The 17,204-nt window shown below is 38.1% G+C and overlaps 1 protein-coding gene across 1 annotated transcript in view; it reads left to right on the top strand.

Annotated features, from left to right (window-relative positions):
• Positions 1 to 8,567: 8,567 nt before the first annotated feature.
• Positions 8,568 to 17,204, top strand: part of ZCCHC7 (zinc finger CCHC-type containing 7) — a 150,690-nt gene continuing 142,053 nt past the window's right edge. The window contains exons 1-2 of the mRNA XM_032213564.1: positions 8,568 to 8,695; positions 15,668 to 16,390. Of these exons, the coding sequence (XP_032069455.1) occupies positions 15,682 to 16,390 (709 nt within the window). The 5' untranslated portion in view covers positions 8,568 to 8,695; positions 15,668 to 15,681. The remainder of the gene's footprint in view (positions 8,696 to 15,667; positions 16,391 to 17,204) is intronic.

The raw sequence follows: 17,204 nt of genomic DNA, 5'->3' as shown, positions 1-17,204 counted from the left end.
CATGCCAGGGTATAGCAGCTGAAGACCTTGTACAGTATCTTAGTTTAAAATCAAAATACTTTAAAAAGCAAATAGCAATAAGATAAGAAAAATCTGGTTTAATGTTTCTGTCGTTGAAAAGAGGAATAAGTTTGCATTAAACATGATCATGAGTTGAGGTTTTTCACGCAGTGGCCGTGCAACGGTGCAGCTGTTGCCCTTTGAGATGCCAAAACTTAATGAAGTAGGATAAACCTTGCTGAGGAGACAAACACATAAATGAGATTTATCCCAAGAAGGATTAACTTCTGTACTTACACATTTCCAAGGACAAATAGTGAGCAAAGCTTTCCACATGTCATCAGGCTTTTGGCCTGTGGGGTGTGATTTACGATTCACACATGCTGAGAATTTCACAAATCCTCTGAAACACGTTGCAATCAATGTTTCTTGCTGATCCAAGAATAGCTCTCTTGAGCTTCCAAGTGCAAACATTTTTTTTTTAAAAAATCCTCTGTTAGGGTAATTCAAAAGGCACATTATACATGAAGGCAGGGGAGGAATGGGGAGGAAGAGGAGAATAGCAAAGTTGTTGCAATTTGCAGCAAAGTTGAAATGTTGACTTCTCCCACAGAGTGATAGAGATGGCAATCCTTTTGCATACTTAGTTGAGAGTAAGCCTTATACAACTAAGAGAACTGACTTCACAACGCACATACACCGTTGACCTGAGTTAGTACATCATTCATAATAATTCAAGAGATTTTTCTTTCCTTTCTTCACAACCTTTCTCTTCGGCCTGTTTTGCTGTGCTGGGCCAACTGACCTGGTCTGTGTTTCTCTAACCATCAAAACATAATCAGGAGGGAACAATTATCAACCCAAATTTTGCAAAGCTAAGTCCTACCTTACTTTTCCTTTAGACATGGTTCACACCACAAGCTAAGCCTGTCAGCCCTGGATCTATCTTTGGTCAGACTTTACAGGGCTGCCACAGTGCTGAGATGGGCTTTATCTGCAGATGATTTAGTTTACCATTCTTACATGTTCCTCCAGTTTTTGAAAGTATGAATGACGTCACACACATATAATGACAATATCAATGACATTAGAAAACATTTCAAGGCCAGAGAGGACAATATTAAAACATTCCAATTCCAATCTGGAAATAATAAAGTTTAATGGTCTAAAAACCAACATGGTAGGAACTATTCAGATTTCTGGGGAAATGCATTTCCATAGAAAGAGGACAAGAGGGAAGGCTTAGTTCCATCACATTAAGTTTCTGGAAGTAGGTTTTCACCGTATTTATTTTCTGCTGGTGCTCACAATCTTCTGCCTAATTCTCCAAGACATTTAAAAGAATAACTCTAAGAATAATAATAGACAACCGATAGGGTTTATTTCAACTGACTTTAAAACAATACCACTATCAATTTCAACACTAGTTACTTTTTAAAATGATTGTGGAAAAAATATGCAAATGTAACTGTTTTTAATCTAGGAAAAAAAATATTTTAACCACCACTTGCAAGTATTTTCTTTACAGATATCTGATTTAATGTTTCTTGGAGGCTGTGATGATGGGAAAGCTCATTTCAACCATAAAATGAGCAGTTTATAGGATGGTTCTAGGACAGAACTTACATCAAGCACAAAAAATTGTGTCTGCTTTGAGTTAGCATCGGAAAATAGGAGACAAAGCAAGCAGACTAGGCAGTGCTTACATGATGCTAAAGAGGCTGGCTTGTGCTTTATTTCCACTGAATGATATGATGGAATTTACTTCCCTGGTAATTTTCTTCTCAGCAGTAAATCATTCGCTAATGGTGTAATTACTGTCATCACAAAAGATGCTTGAGGAGGGTGGCCCTCTATTATATCAGATTTCCCGCTTTTGGTATGGGTGTGCATACGCTGCCATCACATACACAACCACATTAAATGGACTTCTCTCTGATGCCTGTAAATGGCAATCAACAATTTGCAATTGCTTTCACCAATTTTCCATCTGAGGAATGGACATATGTTCATTTACAGGTAGAACTCGCTTACTGACAACCACACTTAGCGACTGTTCAAAGTCACAGTGGTGTAAAAATAAGTTTTGTGACCAATCCTCACATTTATGACTATCAGAGTGTCCTCTGGTTGCCATTCAGGTGTTTTGCAACTGGTGTGTATTTTTGACATTGCAGCATATCACAGTCATGTAATTCCCATTTGGATGCTTTGCAACTGGCTTGTGACAAGCAGAGTTAATGGATAATGCAGAAATAAAATCATGAGTCATGGTTATGTGATGTTTTGCTTAATGACCACAGTGGAAGTGAGGCTGCAATCTGTCTTGGTCATGTGATTTTCTGCTTAGCAACCGAGTTGCCGGTTCCACTTGTGCTTGCTAAGCAAGGACTACTTATATAGGGGATAAGGTTTGATTCAACTCTTCAGTGTTGTTAGTAAAGTATTGTATTTTGTGCATTATTTTAATCTCACATTTCATTCAAGCAGCTTCATAATACAGGCAGTAATCCCCAGTTTAAAAGGGGAAGAAATGTAACATCTACCTGTTACAATGGCTGCACGGTATTTTCCTCATAGCATCTTTATAAAAAGTGACACAGCGTGGGTTATTTCTTTGTTCTGCCTATTTATTCCTCTTAATAGGAAAACTAACAGACAAAAGTATATGGAACATTTCTTAGGCATGGCAGGAAGAAGATAAACATTTTCCTTGTTCATTTTGTGTGTGTGAATTGCAACTGCCCTTTCTGAAGCTTTAGTTAAGTCTACCTCATTTCTTCTAAAGCAAGTTCAACTCTTGTGCTTTATGAAACGCTGAGGAAAGCAGTCATACTACAAAACATTTTCTTTGCATTTTGTTCTACTCTTTTAGTCAATCCTGCACATTCAGAGGCTATCAGAAAGGATTTTTCAAAAAGGCATGACTGACACATGCTTGAGTTGGAAAACTGTTGAACATTTCAGGGTGACCATGAACTTCAGAGTCCATTCTGAACTTTACTTCAACAGAATTTGAAATTATTTGGGGAGTGACATTTCTATCATGGAAAGCAGACATAGAATTGAAGTAGTTTATAAACTTTGCTACTTAAATATTCTACATTGTTATGTTTCAGTTGAAAGGTTTGGGCCCACTTTAGAAAAGAACAAGCACAGTATAAAATGTGGAGATCTTTTGCAGTTTTGAAATACCCAAGCAAATATTCAGAACATTCATCTGCAGCTCTAACTTCTGCAATCTGGATATTTACCATGATTTAAAAAATAATCCCCACCTTGGTGTTTCCATTTTTGCATGCATGCTATATGTTCTGTTCAGTAATTTTCCTACAGCAGATTATGAATGAAAGAAGGAAAAATCTAAGTCTACACCCTTGTTTATTGTCATAGACAAAGCATATTTAAAAATATATATTTTATTTTACCACTGCTGAAGTTAAGAAACTTTTATTTCCCTATCCTAGAAAATTTTTCATGCTCCTGGAATCTGCAGACATCTATTAAGGTGAAGTGCAAGAAAGCCAACATTTCTTGAGCATTTAAGATCTACTGTTGGAGACAGGGTAGGTTAGTTATGAATATTTTGGGCCAGGTCGCCGGGTATTCCCACACTCCAGTCAGGGCGCTGCTTGTACAGCGCGCAGTTGCGCTGAAATGATCGCTCATGCCCACTCAGGTAGCTCAAATCCTCCTCCTCCGAATCAGTTTGGTGTGCATTGCTCATCTTATATACAGGATCATTTGGAGGAGAGGCTGCGCTTGGAAAGACGTTGCCACCCTGTTTTGGTGGTGAGAGAGGTGTTGATTGGGCTTATTTCTTAGGATGGAAGCCTTCTGTATTGTGCTTATTTCAAAGGCCAGGCAAGTCGCCTTGCGAGGTGAGGCAAAGAGAGGCTGGGAGTGGTGGCTGCGGCACTCTATCCAGCCAGTTCACCAAACTCCACAAAAAATTGGCTACCAGTTCTACTGAACTGGTGCGAACCGGGTGAATCCCACCACTGGCCTTAACCTTAGAAATGTTGGACAGATGATAAAAAAAACTTTAAATGGCGAGGGCCAAGAAACATTTTGTGAGGAGCAGGCCCCAATCATCCAAAGAAAGGCTATAAAGCCAGAACAGATGAGCTTTGCCTATGATCAAAATACTCTACATCAGTAGAGACACTGAAGGGCTTTAGATGAACTCACGGAGAACAGAATATCTTGTAAGATGCCTGAATGCCACAAATTTAAGAAAATTGGTTATTTTGTGGCTGTACATCATACTTTTAAAAAGGGAAAAAGTTGCAAAATATGGTGATACCAAATGAGCATTTCTTTTAGGGATCTATATGCCCTGATGACTCTGCCAAGGGATGAAAAATGTCATAACAAATTAATGGTTGTGCAGTACGCTTTTAAACTGATATCAGAGGTAATACAACTGAATCGATCTAAGCCTGCCTCATCTGTAAGAGATTACTGTATCCCCTGGCAGCAAGAATTTACATTGCTTATGCTATTTTATAGCCATCCGCCAGGACAGGCATGGAGATGTCTTTAAAGTATATGTATTCTGTGGTCAGAAAAAGAAACTTCTAGATTGACAGACATCTAACATGCTGAATGGAAAAAAAAGGTGTTTCAGGAATCTTGCATAGAAATTGAAACCTTAAAACAGTTTTCTAGTAATAAAAAAATTTAAGGGAGGAGTCATATTCTATATAGCCCAAGCAGCCAGATTTCTAGCCCCACTTCTCCAAAACAGAAGAATGAGAAATAATTATTCAATTAGGCAGGATTGAAATTATCATACAAAAAGTACATAGCAATGGAAGGATTTCATAGCAGAATTCACTTATGGGTAACCTGAAACAACTGAACAAAGCCACAAATAGAGAAGGGCATTACTTTCTAAATACAGTAGATAATTACTAAGTTACACATGCTTAAATACTCTTATTGCTAGTTGCAAGATTTTGACTCAATTAGCCAGACTAAGATCATGCTAGTTTCATGCCACTTGTTATTCCATTTGACATATTTTTTTTAATTATTCCTGAGTTTTTCAAAGGGCAATGTCTATATTTTTACAAGACCTGGAGGGCGTTTCAGTATCCACTGCCAATTTCTTAATCTACACTTACCAAGAATGAATATAATCAGACCAGTGGTGGGTTCCGGATCCTGTTGCAGCAGGGCCCGGCATCCACCACATGAACGTGCACAATGTACACATGCCGTCCTTACCTCTTGCGATGCCTCCATGAGCCTCCGTGACGCTCTAGGTGCTCGGTGGAGTGTTGCGCGGGAGCGCCAAAGAGCTCAAATACAGGTAAGGCGATTGGGTGGGCCCTCCGGAGCACCGTACCAGAACGGTATCCGGTGCTCCGGGCAGGCATCGGTACACCCGTACCAGGGCGTACCGCCTGCAACCCACCACTGAATCAGACCCACTTATCAGTTCTGGAAACTATGAAGGCTGCAGGCCTAAAGCAAAAAAATAAAAGCCATCAAGTCCGAAAAGCATATAGCAGTGATGGCTAACCTTTTCCGGACCAAGTGCCCAATATGTGCGTATGCACGTGCATGTGCCCAACCCCCCCAAATGCAATGCTCCCCCATGCATGCACCCTTTCCCTCTGCACATGTGCTCATGCCCCCTGCATGAGCCCCACCCCCCGCATGTGCACACATCTCCCCACATGCCCTGCCCCCGCGCATTCATAACCCTGGCCATGCCCCGCCGTTGTATGCTTCCGCCCCTCCACTCCCCCCATGCATGCATGGTGACCCAATGACCAGCTGGCTAGTGGGAGGTGCATGCGCATGCGCAGCAGAGCTGAACTGAGGCGACAGCTTGCACGCCCAGAAGGCACACCATCACAATACTATTTAATTCTAGTATCAAAAATGGGATAGAATAGAATAACAGAGTTGGAAGGGACCTTGGAGGTCTTCTAGTACAAACCCTTGCCTAAGCAGGAAATCCTACACCACTTCAGACAAATGGTTATCCAACATCTTTTTAAAAACTTCCAGTGTTGGAGCATTCACAACTTCTGGAGGCAAGTTGTTCCACTGATTAATTGTTCTGTCAGGAAATTTCTCCTCAGTTCTAAGTTGCTTCTCTCCTTGATTAGTTTCCACCCATTGCTTTTTGTACTACCCTCAGGTGCTTTGGAGAATAGTTTGATTCTCTCTTCTTTGTTGCAACCCCTGAGATATTGGAACACTGCTAACATATCTATAGAGCTATATAGAGTTATCATTATTATAATTTGCTGTCTATTTTACACTTAGGTTACTCTTAGGTATATCTTTTCTTCCTCTCCCTTTGCTATATGTAATGTGATATTGATTCGCTTCAACATTATTGAACAATCATTTAATATTTTAATGACTGGTAAACATTAGTACCAGTACTTCAATCTTTAATTTCTAAAGAGTCTTAGCTGGTATCTTCCCAGAGACCAAGACGTATGTCAAATAATCCAAGATTTAATTAGTGTTAATGTACAGAAATTCTTTTGTCAGCAGGCTTACAATTAGATTCAGAATTGGGGAAAGAAGAGTATTGATAGTGAGCCATTTGTTATCACATATGGAATGTGTGTGTGTGTGTGTGTGTTTGTGTCTGTGTGTATATTTCTTAATTTCTAAAGCTTTTGCCTTTTTTCACTGATGTAGATGCATTTTGCATAAAATTTATATATTCTTCTATGACTCTCCCCGTTGGAATGTATTTTAACCTCTATTAGGCAAATCAAGCTTTCCTATCACATTGGAATTTTGTACATGCATAAAAATATATAGAATAAGTCAAGGTTGACTACCATCAGAAATAATTTGGAATAGCAGAAATGACATTTTAACTTCACAGAAAAATCTGTGATTAGATTCTGAAATCCTTTTTCTGTTGGATGGAGTCTGTTGATTCATCCCACAGAACTTTACGATGCCTAAGCATGGAATTTGGCCATATTCACTTTCTCTGAACTGTGCCCAGTAGATAACTATATGAGGTTACAATCATCACTCTGATAAATAGCTGCCAGCTCTCTTTCTCAAAATATTATTCATGCAAAAAGTCTACTTGCATGAACTCTGTATCACTGGAACTGTGAATTTACACATGGTTGCAGCTCTTATTCTGTAAGCTGAGAAAATTACAGATGATCACCAAAACTGACTGTCAGGCTTGGAATGAAGAGACAGGTTACTCATCTGGGAGTTAAGACTTCAATAGAAAAAGACAGTGTAAGATTGGAGAAAACCAATTTAGTTGATTTACATCCCTTACCAGCTTTAAAATCATATGCCTCCTTTTATGTATCATGTTCATTTATTTATTTATTAAATTTCTACACTGCCCATCTCATCCAAATGACTCTAGGCAGTTTACAACATAATAAAACGATATAAACTCTGAATAAAACCACAAATTAAAAAGAGTTAGGAACAAGCTAGAACTTACAAGTTAAGTTTATGGAGATTCTCAGTCATCCAGGTGAGGGTTGTCCAAAGGTAATTTTTCAAGAGGCAAATAGACTTTCTGGTTTTTCTTTGAAGTAATTTTGCTTCTCATTCAAGAAGGTTCTTCAAAGAAAAACCAGAAAGTCCACTTGCCTCTTGAAAAAGCACCTTTGGGATTACAAGTTACAAGTAAAAATCAGTTAAAAAAATTGGAAAGGTGAATGGATAACAAGATATGGCAATGTTCTCAAGCCACCAGCCATACAAGGTTTGCATCAGTTTTGTTGTACTAAAAACTTTTTTTTTTCAATTTAACAAATTAAAAAAATTCCCATTCCAAAACTACTGGGAGAATCTACAAACAACGAAGGAAACATGTTTTAACAACCAGCATTGGAAGGATTTTTTTTTCCAGATTCAAAGCCTTTTGGATACATTCATCGTCTGAAAAGAAAAAGGGAATACCCTTTCTTCTAAACTATAAATCCCAGAACTCCTAGTTATCATGATGGGAATTGTAATACAAAGCATCCTGGGTAACACTTGGCAAAGTGCTTGAACATTTCCGGTGTCCTTAATGGTGCTCTAATAGAGCAGAACACCAAGACCCTCATCTTGATCCAGCCAGTTAAAGAAGGCTGAATTGGAATAGAATAGAACAACAGAGTTGGAAGGGACCTTGGAGGTTCTTGTTTTAGCCTACAGCCCCCTAATCAACTTTGTTGCTCTTCTTTGCACACTTTCTAGAGTCTCCACTATGGAAGCCATAGACTAGATTTGTTTAACAAATATCCCAAATTATATCCCAAATTATGAGTTCTGAATTCACAAAGATTAATTAAAAAGAGCCGGCACCATCTCCAGCTATACTGATATAGACAAACCCACCCACTCCCATAATCCCTTTCGCGAGGCGTAGGAATGCTGGGCGCTCGAAAATCGAGCATCCCAAACGGGGGGGGGGGGGGGATACCAAGCGCACGTGCTCAGGCTATCCGTGTGACCTCACCGAAGTGGCAGCGGCGCGTGGTTTCGCTTGCGTCTTGTCTGGCGTGATTCCCTCCCCCGCCTGAAAGCGCAGGCGCAATAGCTGAGTTACCTAATCCGCCGCGCCCGCCTCCTTTTTCCTTTGCTCAGCGGGCGGAAGCGCAGTTCGACGTGAGAGGCGGGAGGAGGGGTCTTTGGTGGCGGCTGTTCCGGTCTCGAGGGGCTTCCTGGTTTGCAGCAGGCAGCGCTAGTGAGTAACGTGAGCGAAGGAGGCCATGAATCCGTCGATTCGTGTCTCCCCCCCCCCCCCGGTTTTAGCCTAAGGACTTGGCGTTTGTTCATATTCCCCCCCTCCCCATTTTAGAGCGCCCACGAACCTAAAGCTCATCCTTTGGTCTGTTGCCAAGGCAGGAGGACATAAAGCAGAAATGAAAGACTAAAGTCAGAGCCAAGTTTTGGCCTTTTGGGGTTATTTCCGGGGTGTACAGGATGTTTCTTAGAGAAAGTTCGGAGAAACATTGTCCCTACTTTTCCCCCCACCCCCCTGGTTTGCAGAATCGGCTAAATTGCATTTGTGTGTATTGATTATCCCATTTATTTATGTCAAGGGTTTAGCCAGGAAGGGGATCTAGGGTGGTTTCCTGGCCAATGCAAACAGGAGTGTGTGTGTGTCTTTAGGGTTACAATTTAATAATAAGAAGACGACACAAGGCTTGGAAGAGGAAATTGGGAGAGAGAACGAAACAGTAAAGCGTTGATTCGTAAATGTTATGATGCTTTACAATGACCTGTTGTAACAGAATCAGGAGGATGGCTTTTCTCCTTGTGCTACAGGCTAGGAATATCTCATGGGGGGTGAGAAGCCAAGCCCGATGAGGTTTGAAGGCTTCTCAGCTTTGCTGGCTTTAGAAATAGTATATAGTCGGGAAAAAATACACACTAGTAGTGGTAGAGGAGTGAAAGATTTAAATAACGAAAAATGTAATTTTTCAGATTCTAAGAAATAGGAAGACTTCTTCCTCTCTCTGATAGCACAGAAGAAACCAATTTATGTAAGAAACCAATAACAAAATAATGCAAGGCAATGCTACCAAAGTTAACTGTTTAACTGTTAACTGAGACCTCAAATGTAAGAGAAAGCTTACTGGCTGATCTTGGCCATTCACCAACTCTCAGAGTAAAATAAAAATTAAAGAAATATGGGTACTGTATTATCTTAAATTGATGGATGAAATATGAGTGAAATAAAAATATTAGCCCATAAATTCTTGTCAAGGAATACCAAAATGCAACCACATCAAAAAGTTAAATTGGCATAAGCTTACCTTTAATTGGTGGGTGGAGAAATGAAGATAAAGTCTGAACTTGAATAATGTTGCTGTCATATTAGGAGAGCTTTCTTTTTTCTATAGTTTACCTATTTCATTTTTCTCAGAAAATAAACGGTAATATGGGATTTTTTAAAATTTCCTTGATATCAGATAACCTAAAAATATTTAATATCTGCTTATTTCAGAAGCTCGCATACATTGGATAAGTGTGTTACATTTTTATTTTGAGGAAATGTTTATTAAAATTCCATCTTAGCCAGTGAGTTACTGTGAGCATGCAGTTTTCACTAAATATAGATTTGCTCATCTATGAAATAGGCTATTAATAAGTAGTCATGATAGCACCTTATAGTATTTTACATTACTGAAGCAATAATATTCCACAAGGAAAATTGGTTGGTTAAAGATGTTGACTTATCTCTTTGGTTCTTCCCATGCCCTTTTTTCTCCTTAAGGCTAGGGTACTTTCCAGATGTTTTGGATTACATCTCTCATAAGCCCCAGTCAGCATAACAAATAAGCAGGAATTATGGGAATGGGAACTGAACACTGAAAACATTGGCTATAAGGCAGTGGATTTCTTACCCCATTTTCAATTTTTTTAAAATTCTATTTAGGAAAGTAAAATCACATTCTATTTTTGTCAGATAACTAATAATTTTAATAACACTAATACTTAGCTAAATATGTTTACAAAGGATTGTGGGTTCAAACCTTGATAACATAAAGTAAGCCTGAAGAGATTTCTGTTTAAAACTTTGGAGAGATGCTATCTATAGGGTAGACATATGCTGATGGCCTACCTTTATATAAAACAACTTCATATGTACTGTTTATTTTATTGTGTGTATTTTGTATATGTATGTAGTTTCAAGTCAGTTGTTGATTGGATTGACCAGTCCCTGCAGTTTTCTTGGCAAGGTTTTTCAGAAGTAGTTTCCTTGCTTCCTTCCTTCCTAAGGCCAAGAAAGAGTGGCTGGATCAAAATCATCCAACTTGTTTTGTGCCTAAGGTACAACTAGAATTCAGTCTCAAAGTTTCTAGCCTGATAGAACCACTACTCCAAATTATTTCTCGTGTATTGCATAGATAATTGGTTTTAGATGAGCAGAAGAAACAAAGTACTTCTTGTCTATACTGTGATAACTCTGATTTCTTTATTTTTAAAAATGTTCCTACAAATCTTTAGTGAGGGGTAGTTTAATCTTCGCTTGATCTAGCATTGATTCACAAATGATGCCATGCTGCATCAATTGAGAGTATATCAATATGGGCATATGATTTGATTTGAGAACTTGAGTTAATAAACCATGCTTTCATCATCAGTTTTGTATGAAAGGAATTCTTGTTAGAAATACCTGGATATCCCAAGGTTCATATGATTTAGTACAATATGAGGAAAATTAAGTGTGTGAACTTTTGGACAACAAGCCACCTACTTATCATAGTGCTAGGTCTTGCTAGGTTTACTAAACCATTGGTTAGATTATATATTATATGTGAGATTTGGTTGTGTGTGTGTTATAATGTGCGTGTGTGCGTTTCCTCTATTTGCTAAGGTATGCTTGATGTGTTACAATGTTTGTCAGATTATGTTGCTTGTCAGAAGTATTGGCAAGGTAGACTATTGTAGTTTGGGTGTTTGCAAGCTGCAGACATGGTAGTTCTTTATCTTCTGACTGTAAGCCTTGGCTTAAAAAAAAAAAAGCTTGAGATGGTGTTTACTTGGGAAAGTCATGCTTTACACAAATACACAGCTTTCAAGAATTGTCTACTAATGCCAAACTTGGTAAGTTTTCTTTTGAACTATGCCAGCTCATGAACTGGCTTGGACAATTAAGGGAGTCATGACCTATTCAGAAGAACTTGGCAAAGAAAGAGGAAAAAAGGGAAATCAGGTTGTATGGAAGCTGCTCCCTCCCTGAAATGTATGAGTCCTTTTGGTCTGCAGTATTAATAGTATTTAAGTGTCAGTGCAATAATAAAGATACTAAATAGAATCGGGTGGAATTCTGTTGCTTCTCTAGAGAAGGATCTTGTCTTATGTCATGGAATTCATTATGTTATAGCTCTGAGGAGTTAGTGTATATAGAGGGGATTTTGTGTCAGTACCTGTCTGTGTACACTGGAACCTAACCAGCCATGCCATTGGGATGCAAAATATAATTATGATAAAAATTATTTTCATCCCTAATAGAACATTGGAACAATTCACTACAGTATGATGTAATATTAGAGTTGAATCTAGAGAAATTTAAACAGATGCTTACTTCAGTCCCTTTGTTGGATCTTTGCTGATTTGAAATTTGATCATATTTGGATATAGCTATTAGACTCTAAACTGAGGACATTGGACTCATCTTTTAAAGTTACATCAACAAGCTTGATATACTGTTTCAGAATTTTTGAGTATGCAGAAATCAGGCTTGTCAGCTAGACCCAAATTTATTTTAGATAGTGAAAACCTGTCAATTGCTGCTGAGTGTGATCTTTGAGCAGAAATATTAAATGCCCATTAATCCTAGGTAAACTTTCCCTACTTTGCAAAGAATTACGTCAGATTCTTCCAGGACTGCATTTGAACGCTGATATTTTTTTTATAAAACTAGCTCTTGGAGTTGGGTTTCCCCAATATTTAAATGAATTTCAGTGGTAAAAGCTCTCACAAGTCATTGTTAAAGTCCTAAAAGCACATTTAGACATTACAATTAAGTGAATGGCAGAGAATAGATAATAATTTAAGATGTTTCCAGGGATGAAAATGCCAATTGGTCCTTGTGTTGCAGTCTTCTTGTAACTTGAAAGCCTGAGTCAAGATTGTAATTGAAAGCTATATGAAATCTCAGCTGATCAAGAATCTTCCTATACATGTGCGGAAAGATATCTGAAAGTGCAAGTATTCTTCAGCTGAGGTGGTGTAGTGGTTAGAGTGCAGTACTGCAGCCACTTCAGCTGACTGTTAGCTGCAGTTCAGCGGTTCAAATCTCACCGGCTCAAGGTTGACTCAGCCTCCATCCTTCCGAGGTGGGTAAAATGCGGACCCAGACTGTGGGGGCAATATGCTGACTTTGTAAACCGCTTAGGCTAAAAGCCCTATGAAGCAGTATATAAGTCTAACTGCTATTGCTATTGCTATTCTTCATAGTTTATGCTTTATTGGCTGTCATTGGTTTTTAAATCCCATATAGAATATTGACTTTAAACTTGGGTAACTTGCAGTCCTGTGAATATTATTGAAATGTAAATTCCATAATTTTCAACCAGAATGTGATATTGGAATTAGGTATTTTGACTGCTTTGAGTTGCCCAAAATATATAAAATGGGTAGATAAAAATATAATAACAGCGTTCATATAGTTTAAATATTGTGAATTGGAGATGCTATGGAAACCTCAAAGTGGTGTTTGGAGGCTGTTTGGATTTGGATGAGATGAAATAGACTGAAACAATCTGAACTCATGTAAGACAAGTTACTGCTTGTGTAGAAGAAGTAGACCTTAGTTGAAAGAGCTTATCTCCAACTTGGTGCTCTTCCTTGACTTACGGCCTACTTCAAAATAGAAGTTGCAGCTGTGGGACCTGTTCCCAAAATTGGCTATGTGCCAATTGTGACCTTAATTGGACAGAAGATTTTTGTCATAGTGATTCATGCATATATTTATTAGCTGTGGGGGCGCTGTGGTTAGAATGCAGTATTGCAGCCCACAGCCATGAATTTAATTTGATGGGCTCAAGGTTGACTCAGTTTTCTATCCTTCTGAGGTTGGCACACGAAGGAGCCAGATTGTTGAGGCAATATGCTGACATTTGTAAACCACTCAGGGAGTGCTATGAAGAACTATGGAGTGGTAAATAAGTCTAAGTGCTGTAGCTGTTGATAGTATTTAAATTACTGCAATGTGCTCTAGATGGTCTACCTCTCAAGACTACTTACAATTGGTGCAAAATATAGCATCTTGTATATTAACAAGCCAAAATCACCATAATCGTAAAATAACTGTTTTATGGTTGTTGTGTTGATTATTAGTAGATTTCCAGGTTCAAAGTCCTGGTTTTGATCCACAAAGCCCTGCATAATTTGGCTTTTGCCGGGCTTCCAGAAGTTATTAAGACAGAACTATTGAAAAGCCTCTTTGGGTAGTCAGTGGATATAAATGCAACTATTGTATTATTGTAAATTTTAGGTTTTACTTTGTTTTATATTTTTGTGAATTAAACTGTTGGGAGTTATTTTGAATGTGGCAGTATAAAAATAAAACAAATAGGGAGATTTTTTTGGCTTAGTTGTTGGCAAGATTACATGACCTAATACAGAGTTTTCACAATGACTGTTCCAAAATTCAGGAATCTTTTGAGAAATAAATTGGCTGCTATTTGTTGTTTGTTTGTTTTTAAATAAATGTGTACAGTGTAACATAAAAATATTTTTAAAGGCTAGGTTTTGTGGTTGATGTGGTGAATTAATTGGAAAGCTATACATTATTGATACTATTTAATGTGTTTATTGGTTGTAAGCCACTTTAATCAGTTGGAAAAAGTGGTGTGTAAATATTTAACAACATTTATAAATTACTGAAATGCTCAGTGAGGTCAGAGCTTGGTGAACTTCAGAGAGCTTGATAAAAAGAGTTGAAATTTTTTTCTCATTGGTTTAGCATGTATTTCTTCTATTGTTCCTTGTCTGGGCTATGTTAGTTACCATCTGAATGGATTCCAATTATGTGCCGGAACTATTACTGTCTCTCCCTCCTCTCAAGAGAACACAGGGCCTGGTTTTCTTTAAGAATTCAAGATAAATTGTTTATTTGACTTCATCCTTCTCAGTTTTTTCTCCCTATGTCATATGCCAATGTAATTGTTTTCTCTCTTTTTTATCCATTAAAATTAATAGACCTATAAACAGAAATATTCCTCTAACTTTAGTATTTATATTTAAGCTGGTTTATAAAAACTATTGACTCATTAAATTATTCAAATTAGTGAACCCTATTTGGGTAGAGACACCTGCATGGTAGAACATTTTCCCTTATTGCCTGTCGCAAAAGAAATAATGGACGGTATCTGCTTTGTGATGAGCTTCACTAAAGAGGCAGAATTTATTCAACCTGGAGTATCTGCACAACTGCAAGCACTGAGTACCATAAGTCACCTCTTCTTTCTATTTTCCAAATCACATTTCTTTGGTATCTGTCAAAAAATTCTTGACAAGTAGCTCTTTTGGTAAGGTGACCAGATTTTAACATTGGTAAAGAGGGAGGGGGGGTGTTCTTGATTAAATTTTTTTTTAAAAATAAGGACTTTTTAAAAACGCCACGGGGCTTGGGACAAATTGTTCAAAAGCGGGACTGTCCCGCCAAAAGTGGGATGTCTGATCACCTTATCTTTTGGGTAAATTGATAAAGAATCCTCAGATTGTCTCATCTCTTCATGCTGCATGCAGCGCAGTAGAGAGCTGCAGAATTTTTGGTTGACAAGTAGGTTTTCTAGCCCTCTGCTAAAAGACGCAAGTGACTTTGCATAGCCTTGGAATACATTTCTCACAAGTATGTAGTATTACCCTAGTATTTTTATTTTTAGTGCAGTATGCACTTATATCTTATGGAGACTTTTGCCTTGAGTTAAAAGTTTTCTTTCAAAAGCATAAAATCCACTGAACACATTGGGGCTTGATTTTGAATAAAGAGATAAAGGTAAAGGTTTCCTGGCCAGTCATGTCCGACTCTCCATTTCTTGAATGATAGAGCCAGTGTTATCCAAAACATGCCTAGAAATGCACCATAGAATAGATGAACTGAAGTTTTGTTCACTGTGAAGCTTGTTCTCTGCATTAATGAAATTTCTACATTGGTTTGCTCAGCTTCATTCTTTTTTTCTTTCTTTTTTCCCCCTAGATAAAATACTTACCATGATGTTCAGTGGATATGACGATGCAGACACGTTTGAAGATGATCCTTATTCTGAAGGGTCTTCCAGTGAAGCAAGCATTGATAGTGAAGTAGAATTTCATCTTTACAGTCAAGTCCATTATGCACAAGACCTTGAGGATGTCGGTGAAAATAACAATAAGGATGTCAAAGGACAAGAAGAATTTAAGTCCTTGAAGAAAGAGAAATTGGAAAATGAACAAGATCTGAGAAATAACTTAATTGTCATTTCAGATAGTGATGTTAACATTTCAGATAGCTCAGATGTCATAATATTGTCTGATACCCCTGAGGAAGATAGCATTTATGAAAGTAAACTCCAGAAACCAACAGCATCAGTGTCTCCATCATTACGTAAATTAAATAAGACTGCTTACCCTCGTGGCAAAAAATCTATTGAACACCCTTCCCGGCCTATTGTGAAATCTGAGGATCAGATTAAGGTAAATTCAAATAAAGCAAGAAAGGCTGATGAAAAGGCAATCTTGAATAACCAAGATGATGTTCACATGATTCATAGAGTTTTAGTAACCGAGGACAGCTCCAGCAGCGATGATGCAATTGATGTGTCAAGTATATCCTCTGAAAGTGATAATGTGGAGAGCTGGATGCTGCTGGGAAGTGCCGCAGATGACAAAGATGATGATATCCTGTTAAATCTTGAAGGCTGTAGAACTTCAGCCAGTGGAGGTTAGTATGTTTTTTTGTGTGGTGGTTTCAAGCAGGTACAAGGAAGATTAGGTATCACAATAGAAAGAGTAAATATAAAGGGTCAAACAGGTTTAGGGTATAGGAAAATAAAAGTATGATGACCACTATAAAATATATTGGTACCTTTGTAAAGCAGGTTGTGTTGTTTGAATAGCAGGAAAGCATTGCCCTACACTTATTTATAAGGAAATACAGTCTTCCTGCAATATGTCCACAGTTTGTAACCTTAGTGAGAAAAGAAGAGCACACTGAAGTGAACCTAATGTGCATCTGCAATAAAAAGATTACAAATATTATACTGATGCAATAAATGAGGAAAACAAACAAAAGGCATTGTATACTTTTGAACTGATGAAATTCTGTAAAATTATAATTTAAGCCATTAAAATTTCCAATAAAGAGAGAATAGTATTTGGAGACAGTGATAAAGTTTTTTTAAAACAAATTTGGGGTAGTCTTGGTTTCTCCTTTACAAATAGCCCTTGATTTAAGACAATTCATTCAGCAACTAAAATTACGATGGTGCTGAATGAAGAGACTTATGACCAGCTGTTGAAGTTATAGCTTCTGTACAGTAACAAGATAAAAATTCAGGTGCTTGGCCGCCTGCTCAGACTTCTCACCACAAGAGCACTGCAACTATCTCTACCTACCTATCCCCTCCCCTCAATTTAGGTCACCTTTCCCAGCAACATTTGACAGGTCCAACACTGAGTCTGAAGTAGAGAACCTGGGTCTTCAACTATGTCAGCCAGCTGCCACTGCTGTCACATCTCGGCTTCAGCTGTAGTGC

This window comes from Thamnophis elegans, chromosome 3, assembly GCF_009769535.1.
Source record: "Thamnophis elegans isolate rThaEle1 chromosome 3, rThaEle1.pri, whole genome shotgun sequence".
In the NCBI taxonomy this organism is placed as follows: Eukaryota; Metazoa; Chordata; class Lepidosauria; order Squamata; family Colubridae; genus Thamnophis; species Thamnophis elegans.
Note: the sequence above shows the minus strand (reverse complement) of the source record. Positions and strands in the feature narration are given on the sequence as shown.